The following is a 21,306-nucleotide window of genomic DNA, read 5'->3' as shown; positions in this document are numbered from 1 at the left end:
CGCCTAGCGGTCATATCTGCTGTAATAGACGCGTTATAGAATAGAATAGAGAATAGAGGGCGTTTATTCGTGACAAAAAAATAAAATAAAAGAAAACAAAAGGCTGGTAACATAACAACATAAAAGTCACCAAATGGTCCCGACTCAGCATGGTGCTAGCCTGGCTAGACTAGCGCTGGTCTTCCGTCGGGGCCATGATATATTACAGCATGAAGTTATAAAAAAGCACACATTATAAAAAAGAAAAAATAAAAGAGAGTGCACCTTCTGTACCTAATAATAGGCTTTTTCCATCTGTGTCAGATGTTTAAGCAGCATCCCGGTTACGACACTTGTGTTCGTGGCTGTAAAGCCCTATACGAGAGAGAATCCCTCGGCCACACGCGCAGCAGGAGTATGCTCCCCCAGGTGGGCGGGGGTCAGGCCTGCCCGTGGTACTATTGTTTATTCTGTGTTGCGAGTAACGTACCTGCACCCGCCGCCGGCCCTTGACGTGCAGCAGCATGACGGACTTAGTGCCCTGGCTAGGAATGACGGTGGACGAGGCGCTTCGAAGCGCCACGTTTGAGAAGTCCTCTTTAGTAGCCAGGGCCGCTAACGCTTCGGCCGCTAACCCGCAGTTGGCCGTTGCTGTAAATAACAAAAACATTACTCATCATCTTCCTCGCGTTGTCCCGGCATTTTGCCACGGCTCATGGTAGCCTGGGGTCCGCTTGGCAACTAATCCCAGTAATTCGCGTGGGCACTAGTTTTACGAAAGCGACTGCCATCTGACCTTCCAACCCAGAGGGTAAACTAGGCCCGTATTGGGATTAGTCCGGTTTCCTCACGATGTTTTCCTTCACCGAAAAGCGACTGGTAAATATCAAATGATATTTCGTACATAAGTTCCGAAAAACTCATTGGTACGAGCCGGGGTTCGAACCCGCGACCTCTGGATTGCAAGTCGCACGCTCTTACCGCTAGGCCACCAGCGCTTCAAATAACAAAAACATTACTAAGTTAACATTATTAGGGCTCATTTAGACGGTGCGAGAACTCGCATGCGAGTTTCATTACATTGCGTTTTTTGATCGGTCGGCTGAATTGATGTCACCACAATGGTCCGCAATGTAACTAAAATCGTATACGAGTTCGCGCGCCGTCTAAATGAGCCCTTAAAATTGCTCAGCGGACCCCAACCGAAGAAGATTAAAAGTGCAATTTTTCACTTTTCTTTTCAAAATATTGAAAAAGATAATCGGATGAAGTACCTACCTATTTTTTGTATCTCCAGTGACATAAGGGATATCATACAGTCGGCCCACAGTATGTTGATGAACCTAAGAATGACAACTGAAAGAACGCTACGCTAGAGTATTGCTTATAGCATGGCATGCAGCGGAGCGTATACATGTTAACATTTAAACTGTCAAACGAGCGCAGTCACTGTGCAATTTAAACCTTCGTGAATTCCAATAAAGTTTACAATTGCGCATTTGCAAAATAGGCGTGTCGTCTAAAGGGTTAAACAATATATGCGACTGTGCGGCCTCGTTGCACGCCGCTCAAAATCTTTGGAAGCTGGACGCTGTACTAAGCACTCAAAGTCAACATATTCAAATAGGCCTAACAACAATCGATTTTAAATAGTCAAGTTTTACAAATAGGTTTTTAAATAGGTACCAATTGCCACTGATGCCGTTATTCGTAAACGTGTTGTCAACAATAACAAGCAATTCATAATCGTTTGTCCCTATCTGTCATTTTAACATTTGTCAGGAAGAGTACAAATTTTACAGAGGTTTTCAAAGTTTTAAGAATAAGTGTAAGGCCTGAGTGGACGCTCATGTTAGGCGTGCAGCGGGGCGTGCGGCGTGCATGTCAAACAAATGCAAACGTATAGGAGCGGCCTTAGTGCACGCTGCTCAAATCACTTGTGAGCCCGACGCCACGCTGCACGCCCCGCTGAACGCTCCGCTCCGAGCGTCCACTCAGACCTTACACTAAAGGAGGCAAGGGGGCATTCCACGAGAATGTCGCTTACGTAACGACATTATTCTAATACTTCTGAAAATGCTGAGTAAGCTATATTGGGTCTGTTAATATTTCACGACTTGGCTAAGAAATTGGCAGTATAATCTAGAACTTTAGGGATTTGATTAAGGTAGCTGCCATACAAGGCGAAAGCGTTACGTAAGCGACATTCTCGTGGAATGCCCCGCAAGACGGAACATTACTAGACAGCCTTACCTTTCTCCTTGATCAGTTGATCCCTGATGTTAGTGGAGGGGGGCGGGGAGTATTCCTCCCTTAGGTCGGTGCGGGCCGCGAGAGCCTTCAAAGGGTTTCTGGAGGCCACATGACGACGTTCCCTTTTCGCTCGCCTCGCCCAGTCGTTGGCCAACCTGTACCGAAAAAAGCAATATTTGAATCAATAAATAATATAGTTGGTCAAACCAAATTGTCAGTAAATAAGAAAAACCGGCCAAGTGCGAGTCGGACTCGCGCACGGAGGGTTCCGCACCATCAACAAAAAATAGAGCAAAACACGCAAAAAAACGGTCACCCATCCAAGTACTGACCCCGCCCGACGTTGCTTAACTTCGGTCAAAAATCACGTTTGTTGTATGGGAGCCCCACTTAAATCTTTATTTTATTCTGTTTTTAGTATTTGTTGTTATAGCGGCAACAGAAATACATCATCTGTGAAAATTTCAACTGTCTAGCTATCACGGTTCGTGAGATACAGCCTGGTGACAGACGGACGGACGGACAGCGGAGTCTTAGTAATAGGGTCCCGTTTTTACCCTTTGGGTACGGAACCCTAAAAAACTATACTCATATTTTTCATTTGGGTGCTAGTACTAGTGCAAAACAAAGACAGTATGATTATCTCTGTCTATGTTTGAAATGAGACAGTCCTTTGACAAACTATACATTTGTTTTTTACACATTCATGCATCATTTGAATATTATGTAACAATCAACTATGCACTTTGGAAAAATGTAGTCACAAAAGACAGTATATAAAGAAAGCGGCCAAGTGCGAGTCGGACTTGCCCATGAAGGGTTCCGTATTTAGGCGATTTATGACGCATAAAAAAAACTACTTACTAGATCTCGTTCAAAGCAATTTTCGGTGGAAGTTTACATGGTAATGTACATCATATATTTTTTTTAGTTTTATCATTCTGTTATTTTAGAAGTTACGGGGGGGGGACACATTTTACCACTTTGGAAGTGTCTCTCGCGCAAACTATTCAGTTTAGAAAAAAATGATATTAGAAACCTCAATATCATTTTTGAAGACCTATCCATAGATACCCCACACGTATGGGTTTGATGAAAAAAAAATTTTTGAGTTTCAGTTCGAAGTATGGGGAACCCCAAAAATTTATTGTTTTTTTTTTCTATTTTTGTGTGAAAATCTTAATGCGGTTCACAGAATACATCTACTTACCAAGTTTCAACAGTATAGTTCTTATAGTTTCGGAGAAAAGTGGCTGTGACATACGGACGGACAGACAGACGGACAGACAGACAGACAGACAGACAGACAGACAGACAGACAGACAGACAGACAGACATGACGAATCTATAAGGGTTCCGTTTTTTGCCATTTGGCTACGGAACCCTAAAAAGGGGCATTTTTTGCAGTCTTTGTTCCTTTTGGCCGCCAAAGTCGGCCTTAGCCGGCAAAGATTACAGTAAAATTAACCTTAGTAAATTTACATAAAGTTTACTATTGTATGTTTTTATAAAATTTTGATCACAGCAAGACATTATTTAATTACACGGAAACAGAAGATTTCAGAATTTTAAAAATGTTAGGATTTCTATATTTCAATTTTCATTTGTTTGAAGTTTCAACACTATTTTAATTCAGTTACGTTTAGTTTATAAATTTTGATACAATATTTATAAAAACATACAATAAAAAAATACAAAAAGTCGAACCACTGGTAGGCCCCGACGAGATTCGAACTCGTGATCTCCTGTTTACTAGACAGGCGCTTTAACCAACTAAGCCACGGCGCCACACATCCACCGTGCGAAATTGTTTACTACTACTTACTAGCTCCACATAGTTGGAAATGCTGATAGGGGATACATTGTTGCTATGATACGTTTTAAATAAAGTGTCATTCTATGGAACTTGCTAACTATGTAAACAAACCGCCATATTGAAATTGACAAAAAATATGAATTTACTAGTGACTTTTGTTTACATAGTAAGCAAGTTCCATAGAATGACACTTTACGATAATATATTCCTATTATTTTTATCTATATGTATATAGATAGATAGACTTGATAAAAACGCCTGGAAAGTCTCATACCTATTGGCATACGATCCCCCGGAGTAAAATACGAGTATAACCTCTAACTTTAATACAATAAGGTCCATATTAGCAGTAGTTACTCACATCTGCCGCGAGCTGCTATCGATAGCATCGAGGTCGACGTCCACTCCGTTGTCAGCAGTACGTTCTTTTTCCATAACCGTAGTGAAGAACGTCTGGAAGGTCTCATACCTATTGGCATACGAACCCCCGGAGTAGAACACGAGTATAACCTCTAACTTACACAAAAAGGTCTAGATTAGTAGTTACTCACGTCTGCCGCGAGCTGCTATCAATAGCGTCGAGGTCGACGTCTACTCCATTGTTGGCGGTTCGTTCTTTTTCGATAACCGGAGTGAAGAACGCCTGGAAGGTCTCATACCTACTAGCATACGATCCCTCGGAGTAAAACACGAGTATAACCTCTAACTTTAACATAATAAGGTTTATATTAGTAGTAGTTACTCACATCTGCCGCGAGCTGCTATCGATGGCGTCAAGGTCGACATCTACTCCATTGTCGGCGGTTCGTTCTTTTTCCATAACCGGAGTGAAGAACGCCTGGAACGTTTCATCGTCGGCGCGCGGGACTCGCACTGGGCAACCGGACTTTTCAGCGCCGGGCGATTCGTCTTCTGGTTGAATAAAAAAAAACTAGTAAAAAAAATACACGGTTTGCAGCATGAATAATAAAAATAAAGAGAGGAGGGCGTAAAATAATAGTTTGTGTGCTGAAAGCAGAAAAGTATTGCAGTTTCAAATTATTTGTTATTTGTTTTTATAAGTAAAATACGAGTCTGGTGTGAAAATTTGAAGATTCCTCCAAAATTGATATTTATTTCACTCATCCTCGTTATCACATTCATTTATTATTTTCAATGTAACATAACATAACCAACGTATAACTCGAGATTGAACTACCTACGAGCGCAGTGAGTAACGCGTCTCTTTTTAAATCCTCTACTTCACATTTTGATTTGTTAAGTAAGTATATGGCAATCATGAATGAAATTAAGGACTACATCACAACTATAAAATGTACCGTCAACCGGCGTGAATAGGGATGGCTGGGGTGATGACAAAACTTTACCTGATTGATTGAGTGATTTACCTGACAATTTCTTTAAAAATACCCACACAAATTGTATCATATAAAACCTACGATCATTTTCAATCGACTAATAGGTACAATTTTTATAAGTATTTTTTAAGAAATTGTCAGGTAAATCACATTTTAAGTTTAGTCACCACCCCAGCCATCCCTATTCACCCCGTTTGGTGGTATACACGTTCTACATTCCACATACATTGCAAATATAGAGGTTCCAAAATTTCAATTATTAGTCTCTATTCCGCCTATTGGTCTCAAGGGACCGGGACCGGATCTTTGGTTGCAATTACTGAGTTTTCCCATTTACACAGGTGCCAATTAACCAGGTTTCACTATATATGTATCGTACTCACTCTCATCAAGTCTGCTGCTAATGCTTTCGCTAACGCTGTGACTGCGTTTGAAAGATTCCCGGTCTGGCTTCCGAACCTCTTCCTTCGGTTGCTTGTCTGGGCACACGACCGCGCACGACGCTGAACGAAGCGGGCCCGAGACGAAACCGTTGGTCGGGGAGCCTTGCTTGCGAGATCTGAAATACATGATGTACATATATTATAGTCAGTTTTACGTGGCACGTAGTGTACGCGAGAGTCATAGAAGGGAAAGTTGAAGCAAAGAGGATGAAAGGAAGACCAAGGAGAGCGTACATGAATCAAATAAAGGAAAAACTTAACGTATTGTCGTATCGGGATGTCAAAGAGAAGGCCAAACATGGAAGGAAATTGCTCCACCGACAAGAGTCTTAGTGTAAGGCCTGAGTGGACGCTCATGTTGGGCGTGCAGCGGGGCGGGGCGTGCGGCGTGCATGTTAAACATATGCAAACGTATAGGAGCGGCCTTAGTGCACGCTGCTCAAATCACTTGTGAGCCCGACGCCACGCTACACGCCCCGCCAAACGCTCCGCTTCGAGCGTCCACTCAGGCCTTTCACATACTCTTAAATATATGATGATGATGAGTGTACGCGAAAGGTTTATGCTTACGCTATTCGCTCTGTGTAGGTGGCAACACCCTGGCGGGTCATGGGGACATATTACTTATGTAGTTGATCTGGCAAATTATATTAAGATATGGTCCTATGAAAGCTTACAGTCCCACCCCGAGCCAAGAGTGTGGTGGTAACTTTGTCCCGTTCGTCGAAACAGTAAGCTTACCCGAACTTGTTGGCGATAGGGATGCCAGGTGATGATGGCGTCATCGGCGCTGAGGTGAAGACAGGGGGTAGCGTGAGCGGTGGTGTGGTGGTCACTTTGTCCCGTTCGTTGAAACAGTAAGCTTACCTGAACTTGTTGGCGATAGGGATGCCGGGTGATGATGGCGTCATCGGCGCTGGGGTGGAGACAGGTGGTGGCGTGAGCGGTGGTGTAGTGGTCACTTTGTCCCGTTCGTTGAAACAGTAAGCTTACCTGAACTTGTTGGCGATAGGGATGCCGGGTGATGATGGCGTCATCGGCGCTGAGGTGGAGACAGGTGGTGGCGTGAGCGGCGGTGTGGTGGTAACTTTGTCCCGTTCCTTGAACAGTAAACTTACCTGAACTTGTTGGCGATAGGGATGCCAGGTGATGATGGCGTCATCGGCGCTGGGGTGGAGACAGGGGGTGGCGTGAGCGGCGGTGTGGTGGTAACTTTGTCCCGTTCGTTGAAACAGTAAGATTACCTGAACTTGTTGGCGATAGGGATGCCGGGTGATGATGGCGTCATCAGCGCTGGGGTGGAGACAGGTGGTGGCGTGAGCGGCGGTGTGGTGGTCACTTTGTCCCGTTCGTTGAAACAGTAAGCTTACCTGAACTTGTTGGCGATAGGGATGCCGGGTGATGATGGTATCATCGGCGCTGGGGTGGAGACAGGGGGTGGTGTGAGCGGCGGTGTGGTGGTAACTTTGTCCCGTTCCTTGAACAGTAAACTTACCTGAACTTGTTGGCGATAGGGATGCCAGGTGATGATGGCGTCATCGGCGCTGGGGTGGAGACAGGGGGTGGCGTGAGCGGCGGTGTGGTGGTAACTTTGTCCCGTTCGTTGAAACAGTAAGATTACCTGAACTTGTTGGCGATAGGGATGCCAGGTGATGATGGCGTCATCGGCGCTGGGGTGGAGACAGGTGGTGGCGTGAGCGGCGGTGTGGTGGTCACTTTGTCGCGCTCCAGCCGTCCCGCTACCGTGAATAGGGATGCATCGCTTTGCGGCACGCGTTTGCGCCATCCCTGAAAATTAAAGAAACTGATATTAAAGTAGAGACAGCGACATATGGAGGATGGGAAATAGGTTGTATTGTTGCATTTAAGACGAACGAGAGTGGCCAAAGAGCTTAGATAAAATGTTAGGGTTGAAACTAGTTCTATTCTAAATATGGTTGAATTTCTTTTGAGAATGAACATAATGAAAATATTTTTTTGCTGATAACTTTTAATTACATTGAACTGTGTTTATTGTGCCTAAAAATAATTAAATAGAAGGGTAATAAATAGCGTCTATATTAAAGTATCAAAAGAGTTATCTGCCTTTGCAAGCACACACATAACAGTGATTCATCGGAATGAGTATCGTTAGTATTTGAAGAATTGAATTGCAATAAGAGTTTTATATGTGTACCTAAAAACTTCAGGTCGAATGATGATTCATAAAAGTAAACACATGAATATATTTAGATACTATTTAAAACATTCATTGATACAAAACCACAGGTTCAGGGTCCAATGCCTTATGAGTCTAACCCAGACCTACAGATACCTACATCCTCTGTGTGACGCATCGGAGAACTTTCTTTTTAAAATGTTTGTATCTACCGTTAGTTTTATTTTATTTTTACCCGACTATGACAAGGCTTAATCTAGGATTTTAGTAGCCTATGTAGGTCTAGGAATTTAAGACTTCTATGCCAGTTAGTACCTTGTCATAGTGATAATAATATGAGAACCCTAATGGCTTTTATATTGATTGTGTCTGACAAGGAACAGTGAAATCAAATTCCATCATTGTATGTAGGTATATAAGTTTGTGTCGTATGCTCCAACTTAGCGTGCAGACTGCGGGGGCGATTGTGGTGAATGTGAATTATTTTTTCACGACGCGGGTGACATAACCGACTTTGAAACAGGTGATTTTTCTTACTATAAACTGTTTGTTCATTTGAAATCCATTGGCGCACCGTTTACGCATTCTGTACCTATTGAGATGCAACTCATAGGACACGTAACAGCTTAGAGGATATAACCAAACGGAGTAGCCAACAGGCGTTCCCCTGTGTCGAAAATGGGCGGCCAATGGTCATACACAATGTATGGACCGACGTTTATCTGACATGGCTATTTTTACGTTACGTATACATTTGACGTGCCCCCGCAAAAATCGGCAGACTGTTTTGTGCAGAAAATGACAGACAATACGTCTCCGTTTGGTTATAACCTCCAAGCGTCGCAGCGAATAAGTTGCGTTAATTCTGAACTCTGAATACTCATAAGCGGTTATTAAGTAGTTACGAAAACAAGTGACTGCCGGAGCGTCTCAACAAATTCGCGTACTAATTGAATGATAAATGTGAATCACCGGTAGCACTTACTCACGCAACTCCGCATATCCATGCCACTTCCGAGAGCTAAGTGTTAATTGCAAGTCTTCTGCTAAAGTATACCTTTTGTGGACCTTATCTCGGTGTAGTAAGATGTATGAACGGGCATCTAAGTTATCACAGGTATTTAATCCTATTAAATTACATTCACAGCAAGCTGCCATTGCTTTATCAATTGGCGGTTTGTGATTACAGAATTACTTATCGGAAGAACTGAATATTCTGATATGAGACATTCAATAATTTTAAGCAAGCACACTATCGTGTTAAAGTTGTACGAGAGTTATTTAAACTTCCGGTTTTATAAGCCGGATCCCTTTGTTTGATATAATTATTAAAAGTCATAATGTGAAACTGTTAACTTTTCAGGGTTTTCGTAAGGTTAATCCTATAGATACCTATGTTAGGTTAGGTTTGTTTTATGGTAATCCTGTAAAGTTACGACGCCTGAGAAAAACCTAATTATGACTAACGCAAATGCAGAAAAACTACATTATGACTTAAAACTTAAGGGAAACAAAAGAGACCATTTATAAACACTTGCCAAGTTAAAAATTTAAACTTAGTTGAAAATGAGTTGGGCCTGTTCTGGATGACAATTGTTAACAGAAAACTTCAATCAAAATTTGGCTACCCCAAAAATGACCACTAGACAAGATGACAATCATACATCGACAAACGCCAAACAAAAAGAAAAAATGTAATGGGATAACAGATGCTACGAAAACTCATGTGACTCATTTCATACATTATTTAAGTTCCTATTTACGTTTTCTATCAATGGTTGTTATTATGTCACCTTGACTAGACCCCCTGCTTTGTGACAAATAGTGGCGAACGACAATTATAATTAAATTTTATCCAAACGGTAACAGCGCTCAAATCTACCCAATTTTGAACATAATATAAATTAGTTAAATCTGTTTAAAAACTTGCCCTATCTGACCATTCGTGTGACCATGGCCTTAAGTTTTTGTGATTTTACCATGACTTAAAGGAGAGCGTGTCACCGTCACAATGTTACGCTCTTTATGCAAAACCGGAAAACCTTTAAGATATATTGACATAGTACACATAACCCATTAATTACGATAGCCCATGAACTTTAAGAATTACCTTTTAATACTTTAAAACCTTTTACTACTTAAGGATATAATAATTATCGCTGGAAACGCGTTTCATTGAGAAACAGGGCCGGCTAAGGTCGGTGGTGTTAGGGTTGCCATATGGAAAAGTGTAATATCTTGACAAGTCCAATCATGATCTGGAAATCATGACATTTGCTATATAGACTGACTAAAGTCGATAGCGGACGGCCAAACAAAAAAATTTTTGAATTCTTTTAATTTTATACTTTTAGGTATATTTACGAAGCTAAGGCAGTTGTCCCACCGCAAGCGGTGAGCTATAAGCGAGTAGAACGATAAACTAGAAACGAGTGGGCGAGCGGCGAGAAGCGAGTGTTAGCTTCAATAGTTTTGTCGCTCGGCTATAGGCGAGTGTTCGAGTGCGACGGGCTATTACTCGCTTCACTCGCTCGGACAGTGCAGCCGAACACGCTGCTGCCACTATAGGTACTACAAAATTCATTATCATCGTCGTCTGAACTAGACAACAATGACAGCTCAAATGCTTTGTTCAAATTCATAGCAAATATCTGCACTGAAATCCACGCTGTAAAATCACCACTGATTGGTCTCGCAGCTTGAGTTCAACTACCAAGCGAGCATCGCCGAGCGAGTACTGCTGAGCTAGTTTTATCTCATCGCTCTTATCTCGGCGACAAACTAGTAGAGCGAGTGTTCTTGCCGGTGAACAGCCAGCGATGAACTATAAATATATGTATCTCTTTTTCTAACACAGGATCCCTATCTTTTGTTCGTTTCTTGGGCGAGAAAATCGCCGATAGCTAATCGCTTACTCGCTCTTGGTGGGACAACTGCCTAATATCCTGACGGAGCAGCAGTAACCATTCGTGCTGCTCTCCCCGTCACTCTCTCGGGTTTGCAAATAAGCACAGTGCAATTTTATAAATAATAAAACCTATTTCAAAATCTTGGTTGGTTAGCTCCTTAACTCGCAGCCATATTATGCTGTAGCCCTACGTTTCCCTTTCCAAACTTCCAGCTTCCCCAGGGGCTAGTTGACACACTCACACAATCCTGACGAATAACCAAACATCCTTACAGGATTTCCCATAATATCTATTACCTATGAATCTATGAATGATGTTGATGTATTATGAATCTTTGTTATTTTAAATAAATGATTATTGAATAACCTCCACCACAACACCACCAGGGGCCCGTTTCTCGAAAGCTTGTAACTTGTATTACACGTGAAAGTCCCTTTCTAACAAAAGCCGTCAAAAAGTGGCATCCGCTTGTATTACAAGTTACAAGCTTTTGAGAAACGGGCCCCAGGTCACATTAGTGCAACGAAGCCTCACATATCTCACATTACAAGGTGAATATGTTCGCGTACGGCAACCCTAGTGGTAATTCAATAATTCAACTGCATTCCTACTCGACACCGTTTTGTGTTCGAGTTGCGTAACGTGGATTTGTAGTTTAATTGCTGCATAAATCGCATTGGATTGGCCAAGGTACAAGTGCGAGTACGTTATGCCAGCTAGGCTCGCTGTTTTTATTATTATTTACGTATTTACTTAGCATATCCACCGTAGTGTAAATTTTTAGAAAGATAGTTAACAATAAACATGCGTCTGTAAGGGACAATATAAAGATTTTTTTGGCAAACACTTCAATTTTGAAACAAGCTTTTATCGTTGACTGTACTTTTCTTTCAACAAGCAACTAATAGCTACTCATCGTGATAATTCTAACAAACCCAAACACAATTAGGTTGCGTTACTTGCGTTGTTTTATCACAGAGTTCCTATGGCCATCTCCTGTTTCCATCACCAGATCAGCTCTATAGTAGGTACCAAAATATTGCATATTATTAGTTGACTGTTGAAAAAAAAGTATAGTCAGCGATAAAAGCTTGCATCAAACGTAAAGTTTTTGACCAAAAAATTATTCAATTTAAAGTGTGCAATAAATAGTTATTAAATTGTACAACGGGACTTAATCGCGTATCTAAGTTTTAAGATTTACCTCCGATGTTTCGAGGACGGCGTTGTCCCCGTGGTCTCGGAGAAGACTGGCTAAAGGTGACATCAGCATCTTCTCACCGCGCGAGTTTTTCGAACTACCCGCACTTGGATACGCGATTAAGTCCCGTTGTATAATTTAACTAGCTGTTGCCCGCGACTTCGTACCCGTAGATTAGTATATTTTCCCCATACAAACTTTGCACCCCCATTTCACCCCTTTAGGGGATGAATTTTGAAAAATCCTTTCTTAGTGGACCCCTAGACCATAAAAGGAACCTACTTGCCAAATTTGGACTTTAGTCCCAGCGGTTTGGGCTGTGCGTTGATTTAAATCAGTCAGTCAGGTCTTTCACGTTTATATATATAGATAATGTGTAAAAATCGTGAAAGTTTAAATCAATAAATTGTACAGTATTATTTACCTGCGCAGCAGTTTCAAGCTTATTCCGCCTGTCAGCAAGGATGTTATTTCCAAGCTCGTCATCTATTTCCACTTTCTTTTTTTCGTCGACGGCGGCACTTAGAGAGTCCTAGAACAAAAGAAATACCACAATTAATGATAGAGCAAAAGCGAGAGAGAAAGAGATGGAGAAAAAACTGGCAGTTCCTCGACTATTTTAGCTGTTAATTTAATTAGGCTATGCTGCTTGAGAAACAGTATGATATTAATCTGTTTTAGCACGCATATTGTATTAGCTTCTTATACTGAAACGCAAATATCCACAAATGAGCGGGAAGTTTATAAGTAGTAAATAATGTATAAACTAAAGTGTCATTCAATAGAACTTGCTAACTATGTAAACAAACCGCCATACTAAAATTGACACTGAATGTCAATTTACTAGTAATTTTTGTTTACATAGTTAGCAAGTTCTATTGAATGACACTTAACACTTTATCTATTATTATACAGTCAGCAGCGACGTGGTTAAGAAGGCGAGATGGTCAAAAATATCTGAGAACATTACTGCTGAACGGGTAGGGTGTGCAAGTCATATTTATTTTACCCCCTCACGCGATTAGTTACTTGTGTTGCTGACTGAAAAGTCATAAAATCCTTGTTAAGTTGTTACTTGCATATCATAATAAACAACCTTTTTTATAACAGAATTACGCCATCAGGTTCAAGGCACTTATGATACAATACAACTTAAATTCTCATATACTTCGTAGTAGCTATACATGCATTAATTAGATATTTTTTTATTGATCTCATGACAGCATCAATGCAGTGGTTGCATTAACTATGATCTTGTTGATTTATGCAAAAAAGTGGCAACGGAAATCTAAACGGGAGTAAAGATCGTTACGTATATACCAGTCATCTGTCTGTGAAATCAGAAGATAAAATGGTGTGAATTACAATTAGACCAATTTCTTCCTAGCTAGACGCTAACACCTATTGTTACGTGGAGCACTAACATCTGATCTACATTTGCAGTATTCTGTCACGCTATATTACGTAAGTTGTTATATATTATAACGACGCACGATCAAATGTAATATAAGCTTGAGTTATTACAGTTGTATCTAAGTCATAATAGAACATAATAATATAGATGTGATAAGTATACTTACTAAAGAAAAAAGTGACCAAGCCCTCCAGAGGCCGGATGATTTGGTCACTATTTCTGTTGGTACCTATATGACACCTATTTGACCTATTTCACTTCATAATTTATATTAAAGTAGTGTGGCAACATAAAAATTATTACAAAATAAAATATTTCATAAAATAATTTGATTTGTTTTCATAATAGAACATTTATATCAGGATTTTGAATGTCACAGCTCGGTTGGTACTCATATTAAAAATCTATCTAAGATTTATATTTAAAACGTGATGTTTATTCATACACCACCACCGCGGGATATTATATGTTAAGAAGTAGGTATGCAAAAAAAAGAAAAACTGAAATGGCGAATAAACATGAAGAGAAAACCATCTAAGGCAACATTAAAACCGAGGTTTTCGCACACCGGAAAGTAAACTCGTTAAAATACTTTTATTTTGTTAATTTTGCTCAACTTCCTGCGTCCCTGTATTAAAATGAGTAAAAGTACCTTGAACAAAATTTGCTTAACGTCTTTATTTCATAATTATACGTGCCTTGTCGTTTTCGGCGGCCTCCGGATCAAACTTCCTGAAGACAGGCTTCAAACCGCCGTTCTTCGTTTTATTTTTCAGTTCGCCTATAACTGATCCAAAATTAAGACCAGTTGGGAACCCGGATTGTTTTTGTAAACGTCTCAGAAAAGGTTTCTCCTCTTCTTCGGTACCCTCATCACACACATCTTGTTCAATGACAGGTTCTTTAGTCAAATTGATATTATTTAACTGTTTTATTCTGTCAGATGCTTTGTCAATTGTATCTTGCAATTTTAACGCCCTATCGCTTATAGATGGCAGCTTAACAGGTTCCAAATCTACAGGCGTTATGTTTAAATCCAGTATTTTGGGTTCATGGTCGGCCTCTGATTTATTTAAAGACAGGTTTTGTATAATTGATTGTATTTTGTCGTCATTTAAAATAGTTTTCTCGAGAAACTCAGTCAATCGTTCCTTTGGCGGGCTCTCGCGCTTAAATATTCTATCGTTAAGAAGTTTTGCTTGTTGTTGCTTTAGTAACGTGCTTGGTGAAACTTTGTTTTCAGTATTCAAACTAGCTATGTTTAAATTTTGCAACTGGTTGATGCCATTATTGTTATCTTCTAAATGAGTAACTTCTTCGATAATTTTTACAGCAGGCACTTCTGGCAGTTTATTTTCATCTTCTTCGTTAGTTTTATCCACGCTTGCTGGTTTGAGATCTTGCTCTTTTGATGTTAACGTTGCACTGATCACATTATCTTCCTTTATTTCAGGTGGCTGTTTCGACACCAAAATCTTCCATACCAAGTATCCCAGCAAGCACAATCCAAGCAACACTTCGTAAAACATTTTGAGCAATCCCCACAAATCACATCACTGACTAGAATTTGTTTTACGTGGCGATATCACAATTAACACACTATTAACGCTCCATTTGTAATAAAGTTCCAATGAAGCAATCACAGTTACTTGCACACTATAGAACTATGCACCGCACCTAATTCAGAAATTGAATAATCATTAGGCTAAGTAATTGATAGGCTAGCATAATGGGCGGAACAGAAAATAATAACAAAGCGGGTGATGTTACAGCTGGTCAAACACGCACTGGTTGAACAAGTGCGTTATCACCTGGCAGCGGACACGGTTACTCTAGTGACTCACGCGCACCCCGCGCGTGTAAACATAACCTCGGTAGCCACAACCTTATGACACATCTCGGATGTATACATTCCGAGTTCTAGGTGCGCCGAGATGAACCTTGACTCGAAAATGTCGATGAAAAGATGATATATTGACCTTAAGCTTAATTGGCTAGTAACCGTTTTTATAACATCATAATGATGTATTAAACGACCTAACAAAGCTATCGATTTACAACGCAATTCTTTATTTATTGATAGCTACGAATCATAAACTCGTGCGAGCTATTCAAGGATCAATAGTAGGTAAGCTGAGATCAACAACGCAAAAACTACTTTTAACTCAGACGAAATGACACCTACTTAAAATCAAACGAAGACGTAATTCGCAAAAACGGAGTTATCATGCTAATTGATTTAAGTTTCGACAGCTCGTCAATTATTTAACAGCGTTCTGTTTCCTTATTCGGTTGAACCATTGTGATATAACATAAACTGTCATCGAGTTTTTATAATTTTAAATGTAATGTTAAATAAATACAGTAGTTTTCCTCACTCTGACGGCATTCCGCATATCTGCTTGGATATTGTACGCAACAAAGTTCTCTGAGGCTCGCGCTTACCAAATATGTCAACCTGTCCGAACCTAATGTGTATACCAGCAAAAACTTATGGAGAGCTTAATTGAAGCTATTCAAATTTATATGAGATGGTTCCGACTGATACTGGCCAAAGCAAAAACATCACAGGTAATTATATTAGCATAGGTGATGAAATCATTCCAAAGATAGAATGAGTATATCTATAGCGACGCTTTTTTCATCTTATTGATAATTAGATAAAAAGATAATGACGGACCAACACAAAATATATCAAAACACACAAATTAAAGTGCACGATGATATTACCACAGACCATAATTCAAATCAATCAAAGCAAGACGCTAGGCTAATAAGTTTCAATAGAGAACGATAAGGGCGATATAGGACGAATCCATTAAATAATTGTAATGTCTGTTAGCACCACGCAATCGGAGATTGAAACGTGCTTTACATACGCATGGGGACATTAGAAAACGACCTGTTTATTGATGACCCTAACTGCTATGCATACTGATGATTGTAGAATGTAAACACTATGCCAAATATAGCAAATGATATAAGAAAGTTAATTCTGACCAGGCTTATAAGAAACAAGGTCGTGAGATAGATAAATTTGATAAGGAACGATAATGATCCGCTTCAAGCATCTCACGATGTACACTAATATAAGAATCGTTAGTTTCAATTGAAAATTGAACTGGAGCAAACGAAGCACTTGTGTAAATCATAGAATCTTGTGTCAATCAGTCGATGATTAAACAAACAAGATTAAATACAAATTGAAACACGTCACATAATCCGAAAATATCACAAAGTTTTCCACTGGTTTACGACGCGTTGCGTCTTGAGAAAGTGATTTTTCAAATTAAAAATTCGCAAAAGACGGTACGCGCGGCGCGGGCGCAGCGAGCGAGTCTGCCAAAACAACTGACGGTGCCGCCGCGTCTCGCTGACCAGTTGGGTCACTGTCGGGTGCAATGCAAAATAGCTTTTTACCAGACTGCGGCAAAGTCAAAAGGGAGGGTTATGATTTAAGCAGTCTATATGTGGGTGTATATGATATGTTAGCGTGAAATCTATTAAGCAGACATTGATGAATGAGTTGTCAAAAAGAGGAGAAATAAAAAACAAGCATTGTCGTCGAGTTCGTTTTTTGCTAAGGTTTAAATCAACAAAATGTACAGCTTCAATGCCGGTTGAAACCTAACTATACACTATACCTATCATGTTTCCTAGTATTTTCCTTAGTTTATTTTCTGGATTATCACTAATCTAATAGTTCATAAATTTGCATTAAAACATTAGTAAAATCAGCCAACGATGAAAGCAACTGGAAATACTTATCGAGGGCTTCTTATATGATATGAATATGACTAATTAATAAGTCAAGGTGTGAAACAATGTAAACAAAGAAATACACTACGCATATACAAGAGATTAAGGCAATCAAAATGATTACGCCGCATTACAATGTATTTATGCAAATGCCCAAAGCTAAATCCGCTCGAAGTAATTATACTTCAGCATCGCACTTGAAATGTGAATGTACCCATTCTATTATAGGCATACTAAGTAATAAATATGTACCATCGTCTACTATTTACCGATAATTCGGAAACTTTATTATTATTACAAAGTCAGGAATTCAGGATCAGATCAGATCAAAATCAGTTATATAGCTTATTGCCCTTATTGGTCTCGTTCTTGAGAAAAATGAGAATGGCTATAGTTCATTTTCATTGATAAATAAATGGAATCTCATACACAGATAAAAAAAGTACGGAGTAATGGATGGTAGGTACCGTAAGGTCGAGGTATTTTTGCTCCCCAAGGTTACTTTGTTCACCCATGAACATGAACCCTATTTTATTGATATGATAAATTCTTAAAAAAACCGGCCAAGTGCGAGTCGGACTCGCGCACGGAGGGTTCCGCACCATCAACAAAAAATAGAGCAAAACAAGCAAAAAAACGGTCACCCATCCAAGTACTGACCCCGCCCGACGTTGCTTAACTTCGGTCAAAAATCACGTTTGTTGTATGGGAGCCCCACTTAAATCTTTATTTTATTCTGTTTTTAGTATTTGTTGTTATAGCGGCAACAGAAATACATCATCTGTGAAAATTTCAACTGTCTAGCTATCACGGTTCGTGAGATACAGCCGGTGACAGACGGACGGACAGCGGAGTCTTAGTAATAGGGTCCCGTTTTTACCCTTTGGGTACGGAACCCTAAAAACGACATTATGAGATTAATCTGTTTTTGTGTAAGCGATTAGTGTCGTTTTGAAGAATTTATTGTTTTATTGAATGGGTTTTCATGGGTGGGCAAAGTTACCTCATAAGGGCTAAAGTACCTTACGGTATTCTAAACTCAGAATGGCACATACTTACAGTTTCTATACATGACGCGTTTTGATATGAAATCAGGTATCATATTTTTCTGTTCCTAAATACTGCCCCACAGTCTGTAGGTATACTGTCTATATACAAAAGAAAACGATACTGTATTGAATTGTCTATATACAAAAGAATACGATACTCTGTTGAATTTCGTGTGAAATTCAGCCTTATTATATTAATGAAAGCCTAATATTTATTTAATTAACGTCTGTTCCTTGATAGAAGCTGTTTCGCACGACTTTACAGACATGTGTTACATATACTCATTTAACAATTTGATTTACATCTAATTAGGTACCTACTTACGTAGGAAACAAACTTAAAAATACGAAACATAACATACGAGAGACTTTTCAACTTTAAGTAACTTGTTACAGGTATTGGTAACGAAACAGTGTTGGTTTAGTGTCAATTATTTATCTTGTGCAAAACCCACGACCCATGATTTGGCCAGGCAAATTAGTAAATTTAGCTATTCAGAATGCATTGTTCCTTGGTAACTTGACGCAAAGATACATGCCATATTTCGCAAGAATGATCAAAACTATTTTAATCAAGGATGTGTCATCTGCTCAATATTTATTCATTGACACAAAACAAAAACTAAAAGGGTTTACGACACTAAAAGGTCGATACCTGAACAAAACAAAAGAATCAGTTGAAAAAGCCGCCAATTTTTTTATTAAAAAAGGAATAATCACGATAAGAATAAAATAAAGATACAAAAGCGACGATAAATCTGATACGTATGTATATTTAGTCTAAAGATCGTTTTGGTCAGGTGGATTTGTCCAGCGACGCTTCGCGGGGGCCAAATGTTATTATTAAACTCCGCACTAACGCCAAACTTTATGTGGGGCACTTTCATAACTCGCTGGCAACGGTTCCGTTGGTTCAGTGTCGTTTAAAATGATTGATCTAATTATCTACCTGCAATTAGGACGTGTTTATTTACATTTACACACGCAGAGCTGGTAGATAATAATATTATTGTTATAATAGAGGTGTTTCTCATATTTCACTACGTAATGAAATAAATTAACCGTAATCTATTCAACTCTGTTTTTTAAAGGAAGTGGATTCATAATTAATGATGACTCAAAATACGTTTTCTTTCACTTAATAACAAATCGTTTTGACGTTCCTATTACAAAGTTGAGATCCTTTGACATACTCTTTACTAGAATATCTCTAGGTAATATAAATCATTAATAGTACCACCAAAAAAAAACAACAACGGGTTGCACTCAGGGAGTGCCGGCAGAAGTGAAAACTCAATGAATAGTGCAAAATGCACTATGTATAATTGAGGTTAACGCCATCTAGCGTTAGCGTTAATTACTTGAAACCCCTAAGCACATCACTGTTAGTACTCGAGTTATATTAATACCAGTTAGAGCGAAACTCACTAGATGGCATTTAAATCAATAAAGAAAAACTCAATGACATTACATGTAACAGTTTTTCGATCAGGTTACGTGTCCGTCTTACGGTCACGTGATCTGTCTCGGGCTTAAGATTTTTCCCCCACCTCAAAAAGTGCACAGCGCCGCTAAAGAAGTTTTCACTTCAACAAGTTTGTAACAAATCTGTAACCTTCTTAACCTATACTATACCGGTAGTTTTCTCCTTCGATAACCAATGTGCATTATATAATTTATAATAATTAATCACAATTATGAATAAACAAATGATAAGGCTATCAGTAAGTGAGTACCTACCCTCATTATTCCTTATAAACAGTATCAGTATCATGGTCCAATTTATCGTAATATATCCGTCCTTTTCTAATAAAATGGAAATGAGAATCGGATGTTTTATCTACAAGTCTACAACGTCAGATAATACCGCTGTGAACACGTTTTAAAACAATGAAAAAAAAAAGAAATAACATACACAACAAACAAACAAACCAAAAAAAAAACGTAGTCACCAAACCATCATTATATTTATTTAAATGCTGAGTAAAAGCTTAAACACCGGTAAATCGGCGATAATAAACAAAGACGTTACTTTTTGACAAAATAATTGAGAATTGGTATTTAAAAAAAACTGTTTATTTTTCTTTAGAACATAAAATGACACTATATTAACTCAGTACTAATCTATAAATATATATATTATTTTCAGTACGTTGAACGTGTGATGAGAGAATATAAGGAGACGCTTTCGTTATTTACAATACATAGTAAATCTTATAAGCAATTGTTCTTCTGCCATGCATTTAGTTACGGGCACAGTGTATGGAATGATAACAGTAAGTTAATGAATAATTACACACATTACGGTTATCTATTACAGTGGTAATTGCAACTCAAATTACTAGTAATTAAAAAATAAATGTATACACATGTAGCAACCGCTCGCCACTAAAATAATACATAGTTATATTTAGAATGCAACGGTCACACATCGCTTTGGGTCGTGGGTTCGTTTTCACTAACGGAGAAGTAAATTAAAACTGCTACACTACACAATTGACGTCTAACCCAAATGCAATCTGAATATGTAGATTGCATTTGGGTTAGACGTCAATTGTATACCTACCTACAGGTTGAAAAACACACGTATTATAACAAACAGTATACGGTCAAACACAGTCCCCAAAGTAAGATGTGTGTGTGTGTGTGTGCAGTCAAACGTTAGCCAAAGGCTGAATTAGTATGAACAATGTTTGCTCAGACAATGTTTTCCTCAGGGAATCTCCTACATTCTACATTTGACATACCAATTAGGTTAAGTACTGACGCCTTGATTAGGTTACGGGGCAAATATTACATATGAAATGGTAAGACAAACCAAACAACTAGATCTACCTACAGCAAGCTAGTACGTTACTGTAGAGATCTATGAAACTTCCCGTAAAACATAGTATTTATTAGCGAACACTCGACGCAACATTGGCGCAACTGCGCAGCGACACCATTTTCTATAGCGCAAACTAGACG

The 21,306-nt window shown here is 39.2% G+C and overlaps 1 protein-coding gene and 1 non-coding gene across 2 annotated transcripts in view; both read right to left on the bottom strand.

The window, feature by feature from the left end:
* Positions 1–21,306, bottom strand: part of LOC134652016 (uncharacterized) — a 285,481-nt gene that overhangs the window by 10,600 nt on the left and 253,575 nt on the right. The window contains exons 15-20 of the mRNA XM_063507169.1: positions 12,542–12,649; positions 7,471–7,637; positions 5,790–5,965; positions 4,795–4,960; positions 2,233–2,387; positions 470–630 (exon numbers count right to left, since the gene is read on the bottom strand). Of these exons, the coding sequence (XP_063363239.1) occupies positions 470–630; positions 2,233–2,387; positions 4,795–4,960; positions 5,790–5,965; positions 7,471–7,637; positions 12,542–12,649 (933 nt within the window). The remainder of the gene's footprint in view (positions 1–469; positions 631–2,232; positions 2,388–4,794; positions 4,961–5,789; positions 5,966–7,470; positions 7,638–12,541; positions 12,650–21,306) is intronic.
* Trnat-agu (transfer RNA threonine (anticodon AGU)) lies at positions 3,947–4,020 on the bottom strand. The gene has a single exon. It is a non-coding gene; the product is annotated as a tRNA-Thr (tRNA).

This window comes from Cydia amplana, chromosome 11 (genome assembly GCF_948474715.1).
Source record: "Cydia amplana chromosome 11, ilCydAmpl1.1, whole genome shotgun sequence".
In the NCBI taxonomy this organism is placed as follows: Eukaryota; Metazoa; Arthropoda; class Insecta; order Lepidoptera; family Tortricidae; genus Cydia; species Cydia amplana.
Note: the sequence above shows the minus strand (reverse complement) of the source record. Positions and strands in the feature narration are given on the sequence as shown.